The following is a 23,797-nucleotide window of genomic DNA, read 5'->3' on the forward strand; positions in this document are numbered from 1 at the left end:
ACAACAAAATTTAGAACTAAAAAATAAAAACAAACTGCTGCAAAAAAAATAAAGTTGTCCTCCGAAGAGAGGGGGTGGTGGCGGGTAAAAGAAAAGAAATTTAAAAAAAAAAAGTAAAAAAAAAAAAAAAAAAGCTTAATAAAGAAAAAAAACAAGAAAACAACCCCCCCCCCCCAAAAAAAAGAACCCAAAAATAAAAAAATAAAAAATAAATATACCATAACCCTAACCCAAAAAAAAAAAAAAATAATAATAATAATTTTTAAATCAAAAATTTTACAAAAAAATAAAAAATAAATACAGAAACATAAAAATTAAAAAAAATTAATTAGAAAATAAAAATAACAAACAAACTGCTGAATTAAAAATAAAGTTGTCCTCTGAAGGGGGTGGTGGTGGCAGGTAAAAGAAAAGCAAAAAAAAGTAAAAACAAATTTACAAAAAAAACAAAAAACAAACAGAAAAACTTAAAAAAAAATTTGAAAAAAAAAAAACAAAAACAAAACAAAAACACCCAAACAAACAAACAAAAAAAACTTAAAAAAAATAAAAATAAAAATAAAAATAAAAACAAACTGCTGTAATTAAAAATAAAGCTGTCCTCCGAAGAGGGGGTGGTGGTGGCGGGTAAAAGAAAAGGAATTTAGAAAAAGGAAAGTAAAAATTAAAGAAAATTTTTACCAAAAAAAAATCAGAAACATAAAAGAAAAAAGAAAAACAGAAAACTTAAAAAAAAAATAAAAAATACAATTAGAAAATAAAAATGCAAAACAAACTGCTGTAAGTAAAAATGAAGTTGTCCTCTAAAGAGGAATGGTGGTGGCAAGTAAAAGAAAAGCAAAAAAAAAAGGAATAAAAGAATTTTTTTTTTTTTTTTTTTTACCAAAAAACAAAAACATAAAAAAAAACAAAAAACAAACAAAATACACCCTTCAACAAAATTTAGAACTAAAAAATAAAAAACAAACTACTGTAATTAAAAATAAAGTAGTCCTCCGAAGAGGGGGGATGGTGGCGGGTAAAAAAAAAAAGAAAAAAAAAGAAAACATTACAATAAAACAAACAAAAACATAATAAAACATACAAAAAAACTTACAAAAAATTACAAAAATAAAAAACAAACTGCTGTAATCAAAGATCGGGTATGCGATCTTAGAAAAACAGTTTGAGCAAACTACATTTTAAAAATAGTCAATTCAAAAGTCCACACCCCTTTCTTCAGACGTCCCTCTGAGGCCACGCCTCTTATATTTAGTATATTTCACTTATTTTAAGGCTGTAAAAAGTTACATTTGAAGTAATCTCATCTTAAAACCAGCATTTTATGCTTATTACGCCCTCTAAATACATCTGTAGACATGCCTATTTCTAGATTTAACAATCATAATTCAAGAAATCTTGTCAAGTGAAATTATCTTGCTGCATGGACAGATAATTTCACTTATTTTGAGTCCTTTTTTCCACAGATTTTGTGTTTTTATCTTGTTTTTAGACACCTGTTTTTTGCAGTTTTCAGTTGGATTTAATATTTCATATTGTCAAAGCTCAAGTGCAATGTGATTTCATCTGCAACTGTCTGGTTTTTCTTTGTTTTTTTGTTTTCAGCAGCAGGATGAGAAATTGTGAAGAAACACAATGGACACTGGTCCAGATCATCAATGGTAGAAAGACATTGTCTCAACATGGAAGTCAGCGTGTTGGTCTGTATGCATTTTTCTGCATCTGATCAGGAATGTCCACTACAGTTGTACGTTTGTGTTGTTGTGTGGCAGTGGGTGTCACAGTGGATAACCTGAGTCTGTGAAGGAGGAGGCCTGTCTGGAGCCGTTCATCCATCAGCGCTTGTTTTCCATCAGAACCAGTAGATCCAGAGGTCAGTACAAATCCACTTCCTGTCTCCTCAAGACCCACATTTACAAAATCACTTCCTGAAATCACTCTTCCTCATCCACATAGTGTCAAATGATTCTGTCTTGGTATTTCTAGATATGGGTGTAAACGACACCGGAGGAGACGTAAGCGATGGATCTGTGAGGTAGACCAGGACCAGAACCCAGACCCCAGACCCCAGACCGGACCCTCCCACAAAACCCAAAATGACCCCTCTGCCTCAAACTGTAACTGCAATAAACCGCACAAACTTCATTTTTTCTTGTGTCTTTGTAAAAGAACCCAGATGAGGGTTCAGTTGGTTTTACAGAACGTGTCATTGCTTGGATTGTACCTCACTGATCTAGTGGTTCGTAGTGGAAGATGGTGTTTAACCCTTAGGGGTCTGAGCCTGTTTTGGCTGTCTTTCAAAACTGATTTTACCATTATATAGCACTATACTTTTTTTTTGTTACCATACCCATGTTTGGTTTATGTTTTTCAGCATTATTTCACCTATATGATCTGATAATTCTTTTCAGACTTGATCTTACTTCAATAACATATTGGACCCAAAAATACACAAAAATATACTATTTGTTTCAATGAAATCCACAATCATGGTCAATGATCTGTTTTGGAAGTTTAAAGAGTACAACAGGTTGCAAATATTAACATATAAAGGTTATTTATTTATTAATCATATATGCAGGTTTACATGGTTACAAACAGGATGAAAAACTGTAGTCTGAAAATAACTTTGAAAAGTATGATGTCTGACTAAGACGTACAGAAACAGCAAATAAAGTTATATACAATGGACATGCTCAAAGAACTCAAAAATACATTCATTCACTCATTTTCTGAACCTGTTTTATCCTCATGGGGGTCACTGGAGCCTATCCCAGCTACTTATGGGTGAAGGTGGGGTACACCCTGGACATGTCGCCAGTTCATCACAGGGCTGAAAATATATAAAAAATATCAAAATATATGATATGTTATGGTGTAGTTATGTTGGTGTTATGTATGATAGTACTTTGTTCAGTAGTTTGAATTACAGGGAGTAGTGGGGGGATCTGTACCCCCCAATGAAGACCTAGACCCCCCTAAAATCAATTCTAATTTCCAAGGAGATAAACTCCCTTTGTTTCCATTCTCATTTTATGGTGAATAATAAAGTCCAATCAGTGACAGTGTTGTACAAGTTTACACTTCACATGAACTGGTTCAAAGTTCAGTTCATACAGAATAAAATCCATTCATTCACCTCCATAGTTCACCATCTCAACTGAGAACTAGTTAATGATCAGTTCATTGAAAAAAAATAAAGTGAACAAAAACTGAATATTTCTGTGCTTATCTTTCCAAATAAACCCTCTTCATATTATTGCCCATGTCTACTATCCCCAAGTGTTGTGAATATTATTTACACCCATTTCATTGATCACAGCTGAGGCAGTAACCCCATACTACCAAGATTTTATCTGGACCTAAAACACTCAGAATATCACAAAAAGTCTGAACTGGTTCAAGTTCTTCAGTAATAAATATGTTCTTAAAATCTTCAAATTTAATCTCAAAATAAACCTATTTTATGAAGTAGGATGTAGGCTGTTTGTAAATATGTTACTTTTACTAGTAATTAGTATTGTATGTCAGTGCACTAAACTCCTCTCTTTTTGGACAGTAGATAATGGAGCCCACTGTTTCTCATTTTGTCTCTTGTCTTGACCTTGAGTGTGTGTTAGCCTCACTTATCTTACACTTTAACACTAAATGTGATGGCAAGTGTGGCTCTTTGTATTGATGTGGTAGTGGACCATGATGATCATAGAGAAGTACAGGGAGTACCCCTCAGTTATGGAGGGGTAATTCAGACTCTGATTAAAAGGTAGATAAATCCGTTAAAGTGTACCTGTACTGGTCACACTTGCAACATTAATTGTGATTTGTTTTTTACTTAAAAGCAAGAGAGGCGCAAATTCAGTAAAAAAAAAATCACCATAAATGCACCACACAGGACCTTTTTATTACATGAATTACAGGTGGGGGCACAACCTATGGGGAGCAGCCATTACCGGCTGGAAGTGACATACCATTGTTGATTCTGGGTGATCAAGTGCGAGTAAACAAGCAGCAGTCAGTGGGCAAGACTGAGTGGATTTCTGCACTTGTTGTTTGTGCAGCTGTAAGCGTTGGACTCTGCCATTGTCCTGGGGACACAACCCAGCAGTGGCCGATAATGTGTCATCTTAGCCTGGTGTCTGCTGTACGGGGTAAGGGACCAGTCCATCGCAGCCCTGGTAATTGGACAAATCAAAGAGTCTACGTTACTATTGGTGCCCGAACGGCCCGTGAAGGAGGCAACGTGTTGCTGACCATGACTGATGGAGCAGTGACTTAGTACTCATGCATTCTTGACAATGGACTAAGCTATCTGACGGAACTACTAATATTATACACGATCTTTTGAAATAGCGAACAATGAAAATTCACTGAAGGTACCCTTTGATATACCTTCAATCATCCTTTTTGTGTAAATTTGCATGTGCCTCACCATGACTCCCACGTGGCTGACACATTCCAGACAGTTGTCCACTCCCCCACTGGTCATCTCAGACAGCACTTGGCTGATGGGTTTGTCGTGATCCTTGGGATTCACAAAATCATTTGCTCCAAACACCTTGGCCTTGTCTGGATTGGTGTCAATAGCAGTAACCATCTTGGCCCCTGCGTTCTTACAGCCCATGACGGCAGCCAAACCAACAGCTCCCAGGCCAAACACAGCACATGGAGAACTCTTGCACCTACAACAACACACACTCAGCATAGATTTGTGCTTCTTGATGCTCCAACCTTCCACTGTACCTTCCATTCTGGCCAAGAATAAAGTAGTATTATGTACATCAGCCTGTTATTCTCTTGTCTCAGACGGGGTCACTCACCTCTGCAGTATTAACTGCTGCTCAGGGGCAATTCTAGGATCAGAAGTTTAGGGGTGCTGCTGGCTGGCCAGGCAAGAGAAATTTCACTGTTTTGAACATTTTAATGCAATTTTGGACCATCGTTCCCACATTTGGGAAAGAAAAGCATAACATTTTTTGGGTATGAGAAACTCTGTGACTAAACCATCAAATCTGATAAAAGTCATTTAAATGCTGAGCCACAGTAAAAGAGGAATGGATTGGAATCAGAAAAGAAATATACCCCAACCCTAATTTCTGGTGGAAGACAATCCTCCATTTTGATACAGCAGCTCCTCAGCATATACATCTACAAGAGAATGGGTTTAACTCCAGAGGAATATTAGTGTCAGAGCTACCAGATCTACTTCTAAACACTGTCTGCACATGACAATACATTCACTTTACAGGTTCTATCAGTGGAACATTTATAAATGTGTTATATAAATGTACATAAACTAATGTATATGTGGAATAACACTTTATCATTTACCATCAAACCATCAGCAAACCAGCACTTTTGTCACTTGTTTTCCAATTAATCTGATTAAAATATGTGACATTTAGCACATTTAATCTCTGAGGCAGATAATTTCTAAAAAAAAAAACTGTAGACCAGTGTAAATGTTAAGTGTCTCTGCTCCCCTCTCTCTCTTTGTGCTTTAACCAAAAGGCAAATAACCACACAATGTGTTTTATAGCTAATAAGAGATATAAACTGGTACATTTATCCAACTTACAACATTATTGTAATAGAATATTTGGTTTCTGTGGAAAATGAGGTTACACAAGTTGATTTTACACTCTTACCTGAATATGGCTCCTTTTAAAAAATTTTTTTAAAAAAATGTAAATTTATTTTAAAAAATCATGATGAGGCTGGCTGTCTGCACGCGCGTACACACACTCACACACACACACACACACGTAATGTATGTAACCAAAATCCAAAAGCAATCTCTGTCAAAGTAGAGGGATATGGCGCCGCCTTGTGGAATGTTTGTGATGAATGCAGATCAGACATTAAAATCCAGTCCAAATGTATTTATAATCAGAACGTCAGAATAATTGAAATTCAGATATCTAACCAACAGAATATATATTAGTGGAATGTTTAAATGTTTCTGATCCAAATCTTACCCTTTTATTGCTCCCAATGATTATTCTCACATAGTTACCCCCAGACTGGTGTTTTAAAAAGAAATAAATGTAAAAAAAAAAAAAATGAGTCAGTCTTTTGAACAGCTCTTTGAAAGAAACATATGCACAACATTTGTCTCACTTCATAGAGCTGTAAATCCCATCTCTAGTTGCATTTGATCGGCTTTACATCCTCTGAGTGATTGCCTCCAGAGTAAAGAATCCACGTGTAAAACAAACTCCTCTGACTGAAAACATCACATTCCATGTGATTTGTAGTGTTCACACTGTCATGAAAAAACAAAAAAGTCACATATGAGTGAAAAGATCAGATCACTATCATAGATAAAGGTCATGCTGATGCTCTTTCCTTACCTTTTGCTTACCTCTCATCTGATGTTTCCTAGGTGTTGTCCAGGTATGGGTTGGTGTCCCACATTGATTGTCCCACACTGATTAGAAGGCCATCTTAGAGAATGTTACTGAGGCTCTTACTAAGCCATCTGTCTTCATATAAACCTGCCTCATTGAAAAGCCTTCCCTGATGAGGAAAAATATTTGTAGTCATTAAATTTTTCATCAAGTCACAACAAAGGTACTGTGCAAATTGTGAAGAGTGTGTCATAGGTCTAATGTTTACATCACAGAAACATAAAGTCCATTTAAATAAAATTTTAGATTTAGTTCAGTGCAGCTAAAAACCTGGAAATTAGTCAAACAACCTCTTAAAAACAATTCACTTCAGTTACATCTTCATCTAACTGAAAAAGTCAATTTTAATGTACACATTACAGTATATAGTTGTACCTTACTCTTTGACTGTCTGGATTTTTTACTCAGTTATGTTTTTATACTTTAAATATATTATGTAGTGTATTTGCTCGAGTTCTTTTTTTTTTTACTGTTATATTCTATTTTGACTGTGTCTCATGCCACTGATGCACTGATCTATGTATGTATCTATGTATGTATCTATGTATGTATCTATGTATGTATCTATCTATCTATCTATCTATCTATCTATCTATCTATCTATCTATCTATCTATCTATCTATCTATCTATCTATCTATCTATCTATCTATCTATCTATCTATCTATCTATCTATCTATCTATCTATCTATCTATCTATCTATCCTCTGTGTATGTTGTATTTCCCTCACAGACCTCCGGGGCGGTAGGGGGCAGTAGCGGGTTTCATGCTGTAGTAAAATGACAATGATTGCTTTCGCTAAAGTGCGTCGGTAGCTCTAACGTTGGCGCCAGATGAGCAGTGGCGCCAGCTACACACACAGGGAGAGAGAGCGAGAGAGAGGGAGCGAGAGAGAGAGCAAGACACACACAGCAGTTTAACGAAGCTCACAACAGCTTGCAAAGCCCTTCTGAAACCAGAGTTTGAAGCTCATAAACGATTTTCTTTTTTTGTCAGCAACCACAAAGTAAAAGGACATAAAGGTGGGTCGGTGGAAATGTGCATTGCAGAATGTGTACATTTACAACAGACGTGATCCTTATTCTCAGTAATTATTTCATCGTTTGAACGGAACTTCTGAATTGTGGTAGCTTTTAGCCGAATAGGGCGTCTCTGTTGAGCTAAAATAGTCTTAATGGGTTTATCGATTTTGTCAGCAAACGTCTCAGTTGTATGTTGTTCGTCTCCGGGTCTGATAGTACCGAACTTTGTAATGGAAAAATACAGGCCTAGTCCTGCACTGGTAACGTTTTGCTCCGTAACAAAATCCAGCGACACACAGGGATATTGGACTATTACTGCTTCGATTGTAGTCCTGGTTATTTTTAAGCATATTATCTATAGACTCTGCGATGTATCCTTCGTCAACCAGTTGTATCTTTACAAGCGAAACTGGAGTTAACATGGTCGGATGGGCGGTATAGCAAAGCTTCCGCTCCAATGTTTGACCATCCACAGACTAATATAAGCAGAAGAGGCTGTAGCAGTGCTAACAAACTGGATTAGCTGGCTTGTTAGCTTGGCACCATGGCTATATAGCCAGCGCGCTAATATTCTCTCGGCTGGATAGCTGCTAACATCAGCAAGGCCGCCATTGGAGTCGTGTGTGCGGTTTGTTGGGTGCTGCCGCAGTAAATGGGGGCTGTAGGTTTGTAGCCAGGGTCCTTTATTGTCTTTTCCCTGTTGCATTTTGTTACTTTCCTGCCATTATCCCACTCGTGTAACGTCTGTCATTCTGTATCTGGTGTGGGAATTTTGTGATATGCCAGTTATTATGCAAGTAAAAGTCTTTCTCTCCCGGGCTTTTCTCGCAGCATTCTTCGCCTTCACGGTTAGCCATCTTTGTTTCAGCTAGCCAACTCCTGGTTGGAATTATGGTGTGGCAGTGGACGCTAGCTTGCTAACATTTGCTGTTAGCTTGCAGCGTCCCATTGGACCGTTTGTAGGTGTATATTGTGAGCTAAGGAAGCCCCTGTACTGTTACGAATACGTATGCTTAAGCAGTCTATGTTTTTGACTTCGTTTTAGGGTGCCTCGAGGGTAGCGCAAATTCAATGTGTTTTGAAGGGCGGAAGCTAACTTGGCTAGCATTAGCTAGTGGCAGCCATCTTATGCGAGCATGTAATCTTGGCTAGCTGGAAGTGCTGGTGTGGCAGAACAAGATGGCCTGTTAATACTCTCACAAGGAGAATTTCCGCGTCCGTACTTGGGCCATAAATTTGGCATAATTGTTTTAATTAATATTCACCGGCACGATTAGTGGTTGTTTATTGTGTTAATGGTAAATATCATTTCTCCTTTTGTTTTTGCTAAGAAGCTAGTTAGCTGGCTAAATGTCGAACACATTAGCAGCTAACACAATGCTGTTTTGTCGTTAACCAGTCCCCTCTCGACCATAGCCAGCTAACTAGCGGCTATGAGGGCTATTTGTAGCTGTTATGGAAAGCTAGCAACCACCAGTGCAATGATTAATTAGAAAACTTTGCTTGTAATTTGTGTATTTTCCTTCCGAACAACACAATAACGTCTTATTGCGGTCTACGCAGATAAGCTTCTTTTGCAGGCCGTGGAGGGCTTTGTCGTGTGTTTGCGGATTAGAGTTTGGAGGTCTATCATGATATGGTCCAGTTTGATTTTATCAATTGTTAGCTAGTGAAGTGAAGCTCGTCTTGAGCGCTAACGTAGCTAGCAAATTGATCACTTAGCTTGCTAAGTACTGTTGATGCTTAGCGATTTATGATGCATTAAACAAATGCAATTTCTTGTGTGAAGGCAAAAATTTGAAATGTGAATGCTTCTATACTGAGCGAATGCATGATATACTATCATTGTCTGTTTTGCAAGATCACTGCTACAGAACCTGCGTTTTAGATCACATATACATAGATGCACACAAGGAAGTTGCACAGTGGTGTTAATATCTTAGTTTTTTTTTTAGTATTTTTTGTCTTAACTCTCATGGCTATTTAGTACACATTTGCAGTTTGTTATGGTAATGAGAACAAACGTAACTTTCACTCAAATGTTTTCTAATGTGATGAGAAAGCAGTCATTATTAATTGTTATGTCGTCATTGCCTCTCCATCACCCACCTCTCACATGAGTTGACTCTTGTGAGTTGAGTTTGCCTATTTATGTTGACAAGACATCTGAATTTTTTTACAGGCCTGTCATGTTTGTGCAAAAGAATGTTATGCTTACTGCAGTGATGTTAAGGATCTTTTCCAACAGTGGTACACTATCAATATGCAGTTGTTAGAATGCTGTTATTATGAATTTGTTGTAATGTCAAATTTCATGGTTAGTCTTTATTATATTTGTAGACTGCTTCATGTCTAACTGGATGAGGGCAGATTTTTAAGTCTTAGCTTTGTTGAAATTAAGGTCTTTAAATAATCTTTCAGTAATCTAATAAAGTAAATAGAAATTAAAATTTACTTCCATTCTGTTTTCTCTTTCTCAGGTCTGCTTACTGAAAACAGCACCAGTGCTGCGCTAACAAAAACAAACTTCTAAATCCCCGATTCTTTTGTTGAGTTATCGTCCGGCAAGAAAACGGAGGTCGTGGGGCTGGAGTGTGTTCTCATGGCCGAGTCAGAGACTGAATGTGACACGCCGGGCCTTGACACACTTGGGTCGGAGTGTGTCATAGCCCATAGCCATGTCGACCTTCACTACGGTGCCGAAACTGAGATCATGACAGAGGAAAAGCGTGGATTAGAACTTGAGATACATGGCTCAGACTTGAAGATCCAGGGACTTGGGTCAGAGCTCGGCGCAGTAGCCTGTGTAGATGCAATCGTAGCTGAGACAGACCATGATTACATTAAGGTGGAGCATGGTGAGATGCACTGTTTCACAGGAGCAGAGATCAAGACAACAGGTAATGAAGCCCTGCTGGGAGAAGTCCTGCTTAAGACAGAAAGCGAGCATGTGGTCAAAGTGGAGTCTGATCACGGCGGAGAGTTGACAGTGGAGTCAGAGAATGGTGTGATCATACATGAGGCTCACGGGCTGCAGTGTAACGAGTGTGGAGAGATTTTTGGCAGCATAGCAGATCTTCACCAACATTTTGAGATTCACAAGGACCTCAACCCCTACATCTGCGTCCACTGTGGTGAGAGCTTTGCTGTGGAGGCTAGCCTCAAGCAGCACATGAAAATCCACATGAAAGAAAAACCCTACGTTCCAGCTGGAGTTGAGATCATGGGCAAAGATGTTATTGATGCTTTCAGCCTGAAGTCTCATCAGATGATCCATTTACCAGACAAACCCCACCGATGCTCGGAGTGTGGCAAGAGCTTCGCTGCTGCCATCACTTTAAGAGAACACATGAAGATGCATTCAGAGGACAAGCCCTACAAGTGTACACAGTGTAGAAAAAGCTTTGTCCGCAGAAGGCATCTGAAGAAGCACCAGGAGGTTCATGCACGAGAGAAGCCATATACTTGCGGCCAGTGTGGCAAAGGTTTTGCCACAACTTCCAACCTGAAGCAGCACCAGAAGACCCACGCTGCAGTCGCACTCGGCGACAAACCTCACCGATGCACACAGTGTGGAAAGTGTTTTGCTGCTGCGGCCACCCTGAGGGAGCACCAGAGGATCCACTCGGGTGAGAAGCCGTACAAATGCAATATGTGCCGGAAGAGTTTTGTCCGTAAACGCCATCTAAAGAAGCACCAGCAGGTTCACGCTGGAGGGAAGCCTTACACCTGCAGACACTGCAACAAGGGCTTCAACCACTCCTCCTCTCTGTCCCGCCACCACAAGACCCACCTGCAGAATCCTGTAATGCCCGTGTGTCCCACTGTTCAGCCTGGGAAGACCTTCACCTTTGGCACGCCAACTAAGCAGAGGGTCCACCAGCAGGGGGATAAGCCCTACATGTGCCACCACTGTGACAAGGGCTTCAATCATTCCTCTTCCTTGTCCCGGCACCAAAGAGTCCACTCCGAAGGAAAGAGTTACACCTGTGCTCACTGTGGCAAGAGATTCAATCACTCCTCGTCTCTTGCGAGGCATCAGAGAGTTCATTTGGAGAATAAGCAGCAACAGCAGCAAGCGCAACCGCCACAGCCACAACCGCAGCAGTATAGCACCATCCCGACAGGAAAGGGATTCCCTAACAACGCCTTCCCAAAACAGCGCATGCTAGCTGTGGAAAAACCGTACAGGTGCTCCCAGTGTGGAAAAGGCTTTAACCATTCATCTTCCCTCTCCAGACATCATAGGATCCACGTAGACCAGTGAGCCCCCTTTATACAGTATCCCACATTAAGCGCACACATCTCTGCTCCACTTAATTTCTGTTCAACAAATGGTCCCATCACGTATATCACCACACCACAGGAAACCATCAGGCCACCCTTTTACAGACAAAAAGTGTTCAGGTCAGCACAATGATATGTTTAAGTGGAGCAGTCGACAAGAAACACACTAGTCTTCAAAAATACAAAAGGCTTGGTCTGAAAGACTGTGTAACCTATAATTCAGAGCTGAACCCAAGACAATGTGCTCACTTTGAAGAGGGTCTAATAATAGATTGTGAAGGACCCTCTCTATTCTTGTTTGTGATTGTGCTTCACTTGCTCCAGGACCTCTTTTGAACACTTTTAAAAGAAAGAAAAAATGTGATTTGAAGATCTACATGATAAAATTGTTACCTGGGGGAAAATATGCTTCACCTTCTTGTTAGTCTTTTTGATAGAATTCATTTAATGTACCTTCAGGTGGGCACATGCGCTTTTCAGCTGCAACTTTATTAAAGGCTACCAACACAATTGGTGAACACGAACTGTTGATATTCATATTTCTTTTTCACTCGCATAACCCTTGGGAAGCAAAGAAATCCAGTGTGTATATACATATTGATTTTCTTTTATATATATGTATAGGTGATTAGTGTGCTGTTCCAAAAGATTACATTTTTGATAGTAAGATCCACTCTGTCTCCACATTTTTTTTCCCTTTTGACTTAAGTTTGTTTAAAGTGTTGGAGATATAAATGTTGCAGGTGTTCTCATGCAGCTTCTTGAATATGGATTTAGGCTCCGCAAGACATGAGCCACCTTGTATATTTGAGGTTCTTGTATGTCTACGATGGTTTAGCCCTGCTACATAGATTGTACAGAGAGAGCAATACCGACTGAAACTGGTTCTATTATGACACGCAATTTATACCACAAGGCACTGCATAGTAGAAAATAACCATACTGGGTAGCATATTACAAGATGACCTGTGTCCTAATTATTTACTTACTGTGCAGTTTCCTCTACTCCAGCACCAAATGTACATGCAATGCAACACCACGCTTTGTCTTTGCTTTTTGGAGACTAATTCAAAAACTTGTGTACAGAATATAGGTAACTCTTACTCATGTTGATCTGCAAACTCTCACAATTTGGTCTAAACAGAGTGTGTATACTAAAAAAGGAAAAAAAAAAAGACTCCGAGAGAAGCTGACTTTTACAGGACTTAAAGATTTTTCCGAATTCCAATGGATTGCGCTCTATTTACTGTTCTGTGTAAAATATCTTTTACAAACTGATGTATTTTTTTAGACATGGCTTGGGTTATATGAAAGGGAATGAGAGATATACTGTTTTTATGGGAGTGAACATTATGGTGAGCAATATTTTTCTTTCCTTTTAATTTGGATAACAGTTGTGCTTCAGACTGTAGCATAGGTTTCTTCCTTGTGTTAGATAGGTGCCTTATTGCATGCTATGTAGAAATGTATGCCGAGCTGTTATTTGAGAAAAAGAAGTTAGGGTTTTCAGGAGTCTTTTGTTTTTTTTTTTTGTTTTTTTTTTTCATACTAACTTACCCTACATTTTAATTTGCTGTCACTGATACCTTTTGCTTTCATGTATATTACCATGTGTTTACACTGTTACGACCATATTGTCATTATTTTCCCCCCTTGTTTTTGTCAATGGCCTCATCGTAGAAAGAAAAATTGTAAATGATCCATATAGGCTTCTCTTAAGGGCAAATCCTGTAACACCTTTTCCCAGTTTCTGAGTGGCACATATATGGATAAATAAAGGTTGTTGACTCTATTGTGGTGTTTGTTTGCAATCCCCTGTATTACTCTAATTTTCTGTAACCAGTGAAGTGAACTCCCTGGCCCCATTATGAAGACTTACTTTATTTCCTACCCAATAGTGGCAAAGATGGCTTCTATTAATGAGATATTATGTTACTGTGTTTAATCTGCTGCATTTTGTTCCTCTGGTCTTTGCACTTCCCATACTTAACCACAAGGTGTCACACTTTACCGTCTAAAAAGATTGGTTAGACATAATAGTTGATCAAGTGTAGTGGAAAGTTACTAAAGCAGAGCAGGTATGAGAATAGTTTTACAGGTTCTTTTCTGCAGGCTTTTTCAGTATTAAACAATAATGTCATGAAAATGGTAGAATTTGGAGCTTCCAAGTGAAAAGTGTAACAACCTGTGGTAATCTCATGGGAATGGCCTGTGAACGTGAACAACAAAATATGAAGAAACTACCCTTCTTCCCACCCTGGCATACACTGCTTTAGGTCATAGTCACTCTGTTATTTTAGACAGTCAAGGTTGAGATGTAGTGTTGCTGTAACCTTCAGAAACAGATTATCAGTCCTCAGAGTGCAGAGCGCTGTCTGGTTTATATCACTGATATTTACGCAGTGGTAGTATTCACACATTTGGCAAAAATTCACCTTCTTGGCATTAATGGAGGGATCCTCATAAAAGCTGGGTGGAATAATGGAGGTCGCAAAGATCAAGCAAATTGTTTCCTCTGCAGCTGTGGTAAAGTAAACCTCTGGCCTTTAAGTTTATAGTACCTTGGGTGAGCAAAAATGTTAATATTTTAGGCATGTATGGCCCCATTTTACTTTATTCCATAGTTTAAAAAAATGCATTAGATGTATTTGAAAGGTAGTAAGTGTGCAGTATACATACTGGTCAATGTGTTAGACATATGGACACTCACCGAGAAGTCATTTTTTGTATTGCGAATATTAAATTATATTCTCCATCCAAGATAAAACTTATATTTCATTAATATGAATGCAGTATTATCAGTTTGTTCTTGGTGGCTTTATATTTTGTCCATCCATTTAGTAGTTATTTTAATTAGCTCTAAAAAAAAAAAACATGTTTTGGGGTCTTTGCAACTTATTAACAAATGGTTATTTCTTACAGTAACTTATTCACTCAAGTATTTTTATGCTAAATATATAAGTAGAATTAATGTTAATACTCAGAAATTCCCAATTCAGAACAAAATAAATTTAGATTTTATATTTAACAGAATAAACTCAAGACAGGAAAAGTAAACTGGCTAACATAGTTTTATTTTCACTACATGAAGAGAAAAAGGAAATGGTAGGACACAAGTAATGTCTGTTATGAGTTCTTTTCACCAAAACAGAAAAAGAAAACTCTACATTTATTTGACAAATGCTGTTAATCAGCCATGCATGCACAATGTAGATCCATAAATGGAAAAAGTAAGTATATTCCCTGTCAAAGTTCTTATTTACAGAATGATACATACTGTACATCTGTACACAGACCCCTGATGTTTTAAGGTGTCAACATTTAGAGGCGAGCAACACAGTGCAAGCCCTCCCTCTACTGGATACGTTTCTGATCATTAACAGCTGCATAGCACTATTCAAGCTTGTGGTTTGGCTTTTGAAGACAGTTGTCAGCACCAATAGGAAGCTTCGGCAGGAGTTCCAGGCCCCCTATACATTCATGACAGGAGTGAGCTGCAGCAGCGAGCTCTGGGGTCTGATGGCGCTGCTCTTAGTGTGGAGTTTTTCTAAGTTTTGTAAAAATCCTCTTCTCTTGAGACCCTCCAGAATCACAGTGTTGCTGGAGGCCAGACTGACGCGAGTCCTGTACAGGAAAAGAGGGCGTTAAGGTTAATATCTTCTATAAATGTGGTGATGTGTTCATGCGCTCCATCTGTCCACCCAACTACAGGGGTACACCTCAAGTTCAGTGTCAAAAGTGAGGTATTTTCTTCCTTTTTCATTACAACATTAGAATTTAAGTGCTGCACAGCAATTACATGCAATTATCAAAATGACTCCCTTCTGTCTAAATACTGATTTCTATAATTGGTCACAAGGTGTTTGTTCAGCTTTATTGCAATTTACTTTAAAGGGGAAAAAAGCACAATTTGGAGTGAGGCCAACCACAGACCTGTAACCCAGAGGTTAACTAACCCCAGTACAGTGTTTATTTGGCCTGTCTTTAAGCTCCTCCAGAAAGTAGAAGGATAGAGTCTGGAGATGGTAAACAGCAGGGGGAGATAAGGCATGATCCAAAGGTGCCTTAATTATTGGCCTGAAGGAAAAATGCATTTGTGCTGTGGGATTCCTAGCAACATTTTAATTGGCATTGGGCTGGATTTTTTATTCTTCATAATTACCACTAAAGCCGTATTTTCCTTTACTCAAGGACTGGTAACCTTTGGAAACATTCCTACCACAGGGACTGGGATCTGAATTCCAGGGACTTTATTTTACCCTGAAAAAGTCCATGTTTGGAGGGTAGTACTTTATAATAGTTCAGGAACTTTGGCTACTTGCAACATTTTATTCCAGCTACCCCTTTTAAAATGCCATAGAGGTTCAAACAACCATGAAGTCCAGGTCTTATTATACAGTCAGATGCAAAAATCAGTCGTAAAAACTGTCAATGCATTTTCAGACAACTCACAGTTTGATGTGCACTTTAACATTTTAATGTTTGAAAGTCCACGTTTAGAACCAAGGTTCATGTTTTTGTTGCTTTGTATGAATTTGATCCAGTTGGTTTTGGCTTCACACTGCAATTCTATACAGAACTTTTCATGTCTCACCTACATCCTGTTATCATCTAAGTGGGTTGCATCTCCTTTTTACTTTATACTTATGGGTGTGTCTGAGGCCAATGGACTAAAACATCAGAATGCATGAAGTATGACATTGCAGTTAGTTCCTGGGGCTACTTTCTGGGACTAAATGTTCTAGGTACTTTGGGTAAATTAAGGATGGATGAGCTAATTCTTTGAATAATTCTTACATGATACCTCTGCTCTGAAATAATCATAGTGGGAGACACTCACCTAGGAGAGTCTATACCACTGTCTCCTGTGATACTCTGGTTCTCTCCCATTTCCACTGGTTCCCCAACATCTGCTGCTCTGGCTCCACTTGCCATGTTTAGACCAGCTCTGTGGGGCTGAGGTATTCCTCTTTCACCAAGAGTCTCAAAATCCTCCTCCCGTACTTCTTCTGCCTCACCAGCCCATCGAGCAGATTCACTATCACACTCATCTGTGGACTTGCGGATGGTCTCTGTGTCAGATTCTACCTCACTGGTCTGGCAATAATCAAAGATACTGCTGTCTGCAACCTCAGAGGTTTCGGGACAGTTCAAACTCAGGCTGGCCTCAGTCCTTCTGTCTCCTTGGATCAATGCTCCTTGTCTAGGGTTGGGTTCACTGTGGGTCCCAGGTGATCTAGTCCTCTGGTGGAACTGGAGTGCTCTCCAGCTTGTCTCCCCAGATCTGCCGGTGTTCTCTGCAGGTCCGATGCTTTTGTAAGTGCTCTCCCTTCCTTCTTGAATTAAAGATACACGTTGAAAGTAAGGGTTGGAACTATAATAGTGACTCTGGCATCCCTGGTATTGTAAATCAGACTCATGGTTGTGGTAAACCAGCTGGTTGTCATGGTAATGGGCTACAGCTGATTGGTACACCTTTGCAGCCTCAATAACCTCTTCCTCATGGAGACACAAGGAACTGCAGGCATCATCATCTTTTTCATCGGCTCTCTCATAAAGCAGATAGTCATCTTCTATAAAGCCATTAGTGTCTGTTGCTAAGGCACTGCTGTCTTCTGTTGGCTCCAGCCTTTCTCCCTGAACCACTGTTTGCTGCTCCCTTGTGTTAAAGGTTCTTCTGTCCTGTTTGTCTGAGCTGACTGGGGTATCACAACCCTGCTTGAGTGATTCATCTGCCCTCCAAACATCATCCCCCTGTGGGTTACTGAGTCTGAGGGAGTGTTTCCGTTGTAAAGGGGAATTCGGCATGGGTGGCTCATATAAGTGGTTTATGACCGGATCAAAGCAGTTGGCATCGGAATCTGCAGAGTATGGATGGGTATTAATGAGACTATTCTCTGCAGTTTGGTTGTGGTCTAATACTCCCCTGTACTCTTGCTCATCTCTTTCCCAAATCTCCCTGGTGATTCCCTCCCTCTGGTGTCGAACCTTATCGTCTATCCTGAGGGTACTGCTCTGAGGGTAGGCTGAGCTGTAGTCTAACGGCAGCTCCCTGTTGGGTTTGACATCTGTTTGGAGGTTCTCAGTACTAATGTCCCTCTCACAGTTGTATCTGTCCTCAGATGTAGGGGATTTCTCTGCATGGTCTCCATCTGCTGTGATCATCTTGGTCCGATGTGGGTCCCAGGATTTGGAGCGGTGGTTTGCTCGCTCCTTCCTTCCTTGCCCTGAAGCCTTGCCCTCCTTCACCTCACGCCTTCTATTCTCTCTGCTGATGCCAGTGGTAATTACAGCCTCTGCAGGGTCTTTGTTTGGCAGAGTCTGGAAAGGATTGTCAATGCGTTTCTTATAAAGAGATTTACCCTCCACAGTTCCACCTTCTTCCAGTTGATCTGGTTCATCAACAGGGATTTCCACTCTGAGCCGAGTGGGGATCAAATCCTCCCCCTCTGGAAAGTCATCCCCACATATGGGGACCTTACTCTTCAACCTGTCTTTCTGCTTTTCTCTGGAGGAGTGGGCTCTTCTCTTGCTGCGCGAGGCCTTTGGGGCTGACCTTTTCCCTCCCGCTGCTTTGGACGAGTGGTGATGTCTGTGTTTAGTGAATGTTAGGATCTCAGTTGACATTCCCTTGTCCACTCCTTTGTCATCTTTCTCCAGGGGTTTTTCTAGAACCCGGTCCATCCCCCTGTCCCGTCTCTCCTCCAGCTTTTTCATTAGGACAGTGTGGCGGTTCAGGTTGTCCACAGTCAGTTCAGGGTTGATACGTTTAATGATTGCATGTTCCAGGTCACGGGGTAAATTGTTCAGGTCATCCTCATCCCTTACTGGCCACTCCTCTGGGGGAAACTGGCCTGAGAATGATGCATATTCTTTCTTTGGCTTTTCTTTTTTCCCCACATTTCTTCGAAACAAACTGAGACCAAATTTTCTCCCCAATTTGTTGTCTTTTTCTTTGCGGCTTGTGGCATTAGTGGTGGCTGTATTTTTGCTGATCTCACTGGCCTGACAATCTGCTGCTGTGGAGGTGGACTGATGCTGAACTGTGGGTTTGTTATCTAACGGTCGTGGCCACTTTAAGCTTTTGCCTGTGCATTCACTTATAGATACCGAAACTGAATGCTGGTCAGGGACAGTGGAGGGAGGGATGGTGGTTGTTACTGTAGTGGAGGCAGTATTAGGGGCTACTTGCAGAGGGCTAAAACAGCTGCAGGATTTACAGTGCGCCACTGGGGGTATCTGGGTGTTCTCCATGCAGGCATCATTGCTCAAAAGGTAAGTGATGGGTGGAGGGGAAGGAGGTTCGTCTGCTGAGCCTGAAGTCCACCAGTTTTTCTCCCGGACCATGTTGTTGGTGATGAAATAGGTCTGTGGTGTGACAATGAAGTAGCCCTCTCCAGTGTGATAAATCTTGCGCTCCTTGATCAGAGTGCCAAGAGCATTGTAGAGGATGTCCTGAGTGGGGATGGTAATGCCTGAGACACAGACAGAAAAGTTAAAAACCAAATGGAAGAAAAAGGGCAATTTTGTGTAAAACATCAGTTTCTTACAGTTTTTATTATTTGATTTTTAAGGCATTTTGGGGCAGCACAGAAATGCATAACAACATTGATAGATCAACTTAGAAATTTCATGTGACTGCCTTATTTGCAGTTGACATATGTACTATTAATAGACTCAAAACAACAACAACATAGGAATGGAAAATTTCTATATTTTAATGTGTGTGCATTTATATCCATTTAGATTCCATACACGACATCAACAAAAACATTAGGACACCTACACACCTACAGCTTGACTTCCCATTACCACTGATATCAAATATTATCATGATGAAAATGTTCATGTCTGTTGTTGTCAATAATTAGCACAATAAATATCAAATCAATATTTCTTTTAAATTTAAAGGCTATTTTTTCTTTCTGAGTGACAGTTGAAGAGAAAAGGCAATTGGGTTTTTAAAATTATTATTTATGGTCAGAACATGAAAACTATTTCAGAAATCTAGAGGTAGAATCTTTAAAATAATTACAATAATTTAAAGATTTTCAGCACTGAGTAATATTAAGTAAAATATACATTTTGTAAGCAAAGATAAGCATAGAAACAAAAGTCTAAAGACCAAATGAAAATGTTTACTGATATATTTATTCAATTATAACATCTGTCATTATAGTTTCGTCTTAGCAATGAAACACCTGAAGTCAATGTGTCACAGTACTTTTGTCTAAAAGTGTAGTTTTAACATAATGTCATGCATATTGGTCAAACAGTGTATTTTAAATACACAAGGTTCATATAAGCATATCCACAAATGTGTCAAATTCATAAGAACACTTTATGTTTGAGTTACAAATATGTATCACATTAAGTTTATTAGTTTATGTCAAAAATATGTAAGCAATTAAAATACACATATCTTTTCAGTGTATTTATCTGCAACTATTTTTCTAGTGTATTTAAGCTCCATTTTTTACGTCTGATGTGGACACTGATAAAGTGTTTCAGATAAATATACCATTGTGCCAACAAGTTAAGTTGTTCTTGCTATTAGTGGCTTTGCGAGTACAGCAAAGAGTCTTTTTCTTTGCTCTTAACAGCTGCCTACTGAAACTGGAATTAAGGTTAATGAGAGCAGGAAGAGTAATTCCACATAGTAAAGCTGTAAAAACAAAAGACTGAGCTAAAAGATGCACAAATTCTCCTTTGAGTAGAGTCACTTGATTCTGTGCATCTGTTACAGTGAGGCCCTTTCACATTACACATATTTCCATTGTTTACATAAAACTGATTGGAGCAGCTTTTACAAGCAAGATGAAGTAATGTTTAACATGATACCTGGATGGGCTTTGCTCATGTAGTTGATGAGTGCATCCTGGTTCACAGTGATCTGGGAGGAATTCATATCGGAGATGACGGAGCACAACACCTCAGCCAAGGGGATGAACTGGGACTGAGGGACGGGAGACATCTGCACCGGGGACAGGTCACCTGAAACAAACACACCGTCAGATTATTGGCTGAAACAAGTGAGACCACAACACATGAGCACACCTGGGTTGACAGAGGTCCTTGATGGTCCTGCCAGTGAAAACACACACACAGAACTGGAGTTGACATTCCTCCGCTAACCACTTTCTAAATCATGGCTGAGGTGGTCTATTTATGTGAGTTATATGAACCATGCCTGACTGCTTTTGAAATTCCATCAGTACTGGGACAGACCACAAAATTCCATTACTCCCACAGAAATGACCACAGGTCTGCCTGCTGGGTAGATCAGATATCCTGCCCCCCATATCATACAGCCCTACACATCCAGGAGGTGCCCTTACACAAACATGTTAGCAAAAGTGAGGCAGACAGAGAAAAAAAAGAGACCATCCTGGAGTAGTTTTCATCTTAAAAATAATATGAAACTCATTACTCCACATCAAAATCCTACCACTTTAATTTGACCCTGTTTGCCAGCAATTCTGCTGACATACAAACAAACAGTGGGACTCCATTAGACAGAAGCCACAGCTATTCATTTAATAAAAATAAGCAGATTTCAAAGTACGCCACACCAGAAAGGGACATTTCTCTTCTTTCTAGATTCAGAGACAACTCCATAGAAGCACTTGATGAAAACTGCATGCAGTGGTTCATTTTCAGCAGGGAAATAGTTGTTTTGAAAGCTTTAAGTCAGTGTTTTTCAACCTTGGGGTTGGGACCCCACATGGGGTCGCCTGGAATTCAAAGGGGATCGCCTGAAATATCTAATAATTGATTAAAAAAAAAAAAAAACTAATAAAAAATATATGGTGAGTTGAGAGAGACAATCCCAATACATAAAAGACATGACAAACTGTGAAGCTGAAACTGAAGCACTGTGGTACTGTTTATCTGTCAAATGTTCATTGTGGTCAGTTTCAGATGCTGCAGCTCTTTCATAATTCATAGTTTGAGTTCTTGTTTGTTCAGTATTAATTGTCAGCCTTGTAAATCCAAGCTGGACTGACTGTACATATCCTGACCAAGGAAAATACAATTCTCACTTTGTGCAGTAATCTACACCTGGCTTTTCTGCCTCCGTCCATAATAATATACACTATATACACTAAATGTTGTCTAAAATTAATCTTTATTTGCAACATAGTATAGCAAACTATTACATGATCAAAAACAAATTAATTTTTGCAAAAGAAAAAAAAGTCTCAGTTTTCAATGTCTGGGCTCATCAGAAATTTGTGAAGTTAAAATGGGGTCGTGAGCCAAAAAAGGTTGGGAACCACTGGTTTAGGTGCAAAGCTTTAAAGAGAAGAAGAGAAGTCATAAAAAATGCATCAGGTTAATATAAAAGCAAAAAAACACGCATCATTTAAGGCATGCGGCTATCTCAAATAATATTCCAAATGTCACAATGATCTTAAACAGTGACATTGATGGTGAGCAGTTGCGGAAGATCAGTTTAATACAAACACGTATGCACATATTCAGCACAAAGAGTGGTGTTTACTGATGTGAAATGAGCTCAGTTAAGGCCAAACCAAACCAGATCCCAGTGTTGATGAATGATTAAATCTGGGCTGGGTGAAGACAAACCCCCTTCATAAGAGCAGCAGTCAGTAGGCCCTGAATATAACCAAACTCACAGGACTGGAAAATTTGTTTTAGTTAATCAGCTACACCTCACTGATGTGGTGTGTAATGGGTGGAAAGAGGGATGAAAGAATGGAGGCGTAGCAATAAAATGTGCCTACACATGATCTATCTAATTAAAATTTTTATTAACAGTGTAGTTAACACAATAAATTAACTGTATCTCTCTGCAACTTATTCAATGAGCAAGCTGTAGTACATTGATCCACATCAGCTGTTTTTTCGGCATTTAAATCTATTGTTCCTGAATGAACATTTTAGTCAGATAGTCAGACTTTTTAGTTTTATGCAAAAACAAATTCAGCTGTGCGAACTGAGACTTGAACGTGCGATGTATGTGACTGTGAGTGATTCTGCCGTCAACCCCAGGGCATTCAATGAAAACACTGCCAAGCTCACACTTGTTGTAAACTAAACATTTTCAACCCTAACACTTGAACCACTCAACGTGCAAGGCAGGAAAAATAAACAGCTGATCACATATCTGTCATGGTTGTGAGCGTGACAGAACACATGTACCACACATACAGACATACCACACATTCAGGTCAAAATCATATTCTTAGTGCTTGGACATATTTGCCTTTTATTTTTCTGTTGCGATGGAAGATCTATTGGTATTCATTTTCCATATCATGCAAATTTTTCAAATGCCATCTCCACAGATTCAGACTGATGTTTAAAGCACTGAATTGGAGATGTGTTTTACACTTTAAGGTACATGTAAGGCCTTTATAAAACTATTGGTTTTAGATAGATCTTTATTGTCACTGTTACAGGAACAATGAAAATCAGTTTAGCAGCTCTGTTCTGTGCAAAAAGACTATCACTTCATGTGATAAAAACAATCACATGAAATTGTACTGAAAAATAATGAAAATATACAAAAAATACAAAGAAATACTGAAAATATACAAAATGCCAAATCTATACCACTGAGATAGGAGAAATATATGCAGCATATAAGGGACATGTACAAGGTGAAATAAAAACAAGGCACATTAAAGAATTAATTGATTGTATTAGTACTCTAACTGTTCTACTAATAGATTTCTTCATATATAGTGTAATTTTGTGGACCCAAACAAACTCCATAATAATAAAATCTCCATCATAGACAGCCTGGCCAAAAAAAGTCCCATACTCTAAAATTTAAGCCTTAGTCTTGCTGAATCTTTGGCTTTGACACATAATAGTGTCAATACCTTGAATGAGGACATATATTTAACATATATCCTCAGTGTTCAGTCAATGTCAACAGTGTAATATATTTATCTCTATCGTTTGTTGGTTGTCAGGCTTGTTCTTCTCACTGTATATATATTTATACATTTTTTTAATCTATTGTCTTCCATACTTGTACTTTGCACCACGAGAGTTGCCTTTTAGTTTCATTGTATATGTGTATAATGACAATAAAAGCATTCTATTCT

The 23,797-nt window shown here is 39.0% G+C and overlaps 2 protein-coding genes across 6 annotated transcripts in view; one reads left to right on the forward strand and one right to left on the reverse strand.

Annotated features, from left to right (window-relative positions):
- Positions 1 to 5,741: 5,741 nt before the first annotated feature.
- On the forward strand, positions 5,742 to 13,509 carry LOC115433981 (zinc finger protein 883). 5 transcript variants are annotated; one of them, XM_030155614.1, is made up of 3 exons: positions 5,742 to 5,762; positions 7,299 to 7,430; positions 9,911 to 13,509. In XM_030155614.1, the coding sequence occupies exon 3, from the start codon at positions 10,033 to 10,035 to the stop codon at positions 11,695 to 11,697; it is 1,665 nt and encodes a 554-aa protein (XP_030011474.1). In that variant the 5' UTR covers positions 5,742 to 5,762; positions 7,299 to 7,430; positions 9,911 to 10,032; the 3' UTR covers positions 11,698 to 13,509. The 5 variants fall into 5 exon arrangements, with proteins under 5 accessions (XP_030011474.1, XP_030011473.1, XP_030011477.1 ...); XM_030155613.1 differs by lacking the exon at positions 5,742 to 5,762 and having other exon boundaries at positions 7,246 to 7,430; XM_030155617.1 differs by lacking the exons at positions 5,742 to 5,762; positions 7,299 to 7,430 and adding an exon at positions 8,071 to 8,095.
- Positions 13,510 to 14,770: 1,261 nt separating this feature from the next.
- Positions 14,771 to 23,797, reverse strand: part of stox1 (storkhead box 1) — a 32,373-nt gene continuing 23,346 nt past the window's right edge. Inside the window, exons 2-4 of the mRNA XM_030156811.1 lie at positions 20,559 to 20,711; positions 16,558 to 19,192; positions 14,771 to 15,341 (exon numbers count right to left, since the gene is read on the reverse strand). Of these exons, the coding sequence (XP_030012671.1) occupies positions 15,188 to 15,341; positions 16,558 to 19,192; positions 20,559 to 20,711 (2,942 nt within the window). The 3' untranslated portion in view covers positions 14,771 to 15,187. The remainder of the gene's footprint in view (positions 15,342 to 16,557; positions 19,193 to 20,558; positions 20,712 to 23,797) is intronic.

The sequence above is a fragment of the Sphaeramia orbicularis genome, chromosome 15 (genome assembly GCF_902148855.1).
Source record: "Sphaeramia orbicularis chromosome 15, fSphaOr1.1, whole genome shotgun sequence".
NCBI lineage: Eukaryota > Metazoa > Chordata > Actinopteri > Kurtiformes > Apogonidae > Sphaeramia > Sphaeramia orbicularis.

Excerpts from the sequence above, each read along its gene's own strand:
- LOC115433981 (XM_030155614.1), top strand. The coding sequence starts at position 10,033 with ATGGCCGAGTCAGAGACTGAATGTGACACGCCGGGCCTTGACACACTT.